The sequence below is a fragment of the Agrilus planipennis genome, unplaced genomic scaffold (genome assembly GCF_000699045.2).
Source record: "Agrilus planipennis isolate EAB-ADULT unplaced genomic scaffold, Apla_2.0 scaffold289, whole genome shotgun sequence".
NCBI lineage: Eukaryota > Metazoa > Arthropoda > Insecta > Coleoptera > Buprestidae > Agrilus > Agrilus planipennis.
This window is the reverse complement of record NW_020439316.1, coordinates 307,765-310,731: the sequence shown is the minus strand read 5'-3', so window position 1 is coordinate 310,731 and position 2,967 is coordinate 307,765. Positions and strand designations below refer to the sequence as shown.

The 2,967-nt window shown below is 32.0% G+C and overlaps 1 protein-coding gene across 1 annotated transcript in view; it reads right to left on the bottom strand.

Moving 5' to 3' along the window:
- Positions 1–586: 586 nt before the first annotated feature.
- The window catches only part of LOC108740385 (protein phosphatase Slingshot-like), a 28,466-nt gene continuing 26,085 nt past the window's right edge, over positions 587–2,967 (bottom strand). The window contains exon 3 of the mRNA XM_025978527.1: positions 587–789. Within this exon, the coding sequence (XP_025834312.1) occupies positions 610–789 (180 nt within the window). The 3' untranslated portion in view covers positions 587–609. The remainder of the gene's footprint in view (positions 790–2,967) is intronic.

The following is a 2,967-nucleotide window of genomic DNA, read 5'->3' as shown; positions in this document are numbered from 1 at the left end:
GCAAAACTTTAAATGGCAAAAATGTATTTTGCATTTTACAAATACGTTCAGAAAAGTAAAAAGTGTTTTAATTAATTTAAAGTATGTATTATCATTTTATTAATTTAAAAATAGATTAACCTTAATCAAGGAAAAAGCTTTCTCATAGGTACGATTGTTTCAATATATTGTGAAATAAACTTTTTAATATTAAAAATAAACAATTTCTAATATCCTTCGGTGATTATAAAAATCATAGAAATACACCAGAAAGGGGCCTAGATTTACTGAAAGCTATAAAAAGCCCTAAAGATGTCTAGTGTGATCGAGAACAAAATTTCGGCAAGAAATTGATAAAGTTTAATCACAAAATTCTGACATTCATCATCGAATCATCATCATCATCGTCTTGAATATTTCATATTCTTTTGCAGAACCGTTATCATATCCCAGCAAACTGTTTATTGTGATTCATAGAATTTCGTAGTTTCTTATTTATTACTGTTTATTGTATAGTATTGTCTTTTTATGCTATAGCACCACCAATCAATAATGCAAATAGATACTAATCCAAATATCAGAATTTCAATTCCGTTACTTATAGTGCAATATGAGAGTAATATACAACACTTACCCATCTCCGTCCAGCGTGATAGCGGTGTCTGCTAGAACTCTTAGTACCAATCCAACGGTCGTCTTCTCATTACAATCGATTCCCAAAAGACAGGACTCTTCGGCCCTGCGACCAAAACGCGACACGACTACTAAATAACGAGTACGATTAGGATGAACGCTTTCGAGTTTAACAGCCTGAAACAAAACAAAATAAGTTAATTTAAAGAAATTAATAATTGTTGAAACTTCATATCATAATTTCAAAAAACTTTTTAATGCAAAACACAACAATTGTTTCATCATACGATTTTGAATGTGAATTTGCAAAATATTGCTTCAATATTGGCTATTTATAGCAATCACCACTAGCCTACTTGTTGCAGATCATTTCCATATTAACTCCAGAAAAAGTCCTATTTCTGTTCGGAACATCACCGATGCAATAATAACTACTAAGTCGTTTTATCGATAAGTATAAAAAATTGGTTAGCATTGCAAAAATGCAAGACCAATAACAAGACCATGATTGTGTTTATACTAATAAGACTAAGACCAAATACGCAACAGACTAAACGAAAAATTATTTTTGGTGAATTTATGAGTCAAAATATTTAAAGCGCTTCGGTATATTGTTTTCATGGAACAAAACATTTTTTGTGTTTGAAATTTTAGGTTAGGATACTCGATTTAACACTTAATATAAGGTGTATGTTTGGAACGCGACACTGTACGGATGCGAAACAGAGACGGTAGGCGCAGCGGAAAAGAAAAGTTTAGAAGCGTTCGAAATGTGATGTTACTGGCGAATGATGAGGATACACATATTCCATTAACAGTCTGTGATTGTTTATTATTCTGGATGAAATTTTATCAAATAGGGTTCGTTAGCTTAGGACAGTTTTCAGGGAAGCAGGTGATATTTCTAAATAGACGTGGTTTAAAAAATGTATTAAACCAAATTATACATTTTCGGTCGTGAGACACAAAAAGAAAAAATGCGGACAAAGAAATGTGTAAATTCTATGTATGCTGGAAATTTTGTCTTACCTGTACATACCGACTTAATGCCATAAAGTTTATAGGGGAAACAAAAAATTAATGATGTTTTTGTTGTAGACACCTAATGCACGACATCTTTAACTTTCTAGCACCGTTTCTTAAAACCGTGTCAAGGATGTCTTTTGTTTCCGAATAATGATAGTTATTTTACAGAATCAGATACATGCAGACCCACTACTACTATACATTCATCTAATAGTCAGCAGCAAAAAAGAACGCTTTTGTTAGTTAGATCATTTAACGGAAAGCAGCTCTAGAGAGATTACTATAATCCATCACCGTCTTATTAAAATAAAAGCTCACATGTGGTCAAATAAAACTCACTGATTTCAAAGATTTTTCCAAGAAGATGGCGTACAAGGTTATTTAATTATCGGGAAAAATATTGACTAGAATATTCGGAAATTTTTATTTGGAAACCGATTCTGATGAAGAGCAAATAGAAGAAACTACCTATCAGAGTAATGCATTTTTAAAGGAAGCCATGGAAAAATCAATTCATAACCTCTGTTGACGCCTGGTTTGACGAACTTGTTTTATGATTAAAACTCACGTTAGTTTTTTAATGTGCTTTACTAAAAACGTAACGCTAAAAAATATTAATATTACCTAACTATTATTTTACGAAACGGCTTGTAATATGTTTGACTAGTTCTGCTGATTGTCACACTTGTGATTGTCGCTGGTGATTGTCACTTGATTGTTACTTGATTGTTACTTCTCTGTGGTTGTCACTTATTCTCTTGATGAATAGGATGATTTGGCTTTTATCCTATTTTAGGATATTAACAAGAATTGTGTGAAGAGGCAGAGTAGGTGGTGTTAGTAAAGTTTGGAAACATTAATTGGATTACGAATAGAAGAAACAGGGTGGTTGGTCCAAGATAAGCAAGTGGGGTATAAGAGGTGCGGTTTGATAAGAAGAGAAAGGGAGAGATCGGTGTACGTGCAAGTGTCCAGCGTGCAACAATTCTTGGTATTGATCAATTGTATCGACCATTGTACTCTAACGAAAATAGTAATAGATTTTATGACTACAAAATAAAGATAAGGAATACGAACTATTTGAAATACAATTATGTTGGGATAAACCCCTAATGACACACCTATCATTAAAAATCAATATACAAATATACAATGGAAAAGGTACCTAAGAATAAACTAATTGTTTGCAAAGTAAACAAAATAAAGTAAAAGTAACTTATTTAAATGACTAACAACCCCAATTACAAAATTACACCTAAAAGCTATAGCGAAACAATGGATATAGAACGTTGACACTCAACAATTATATTTATTATTAGGTTTGTGCTG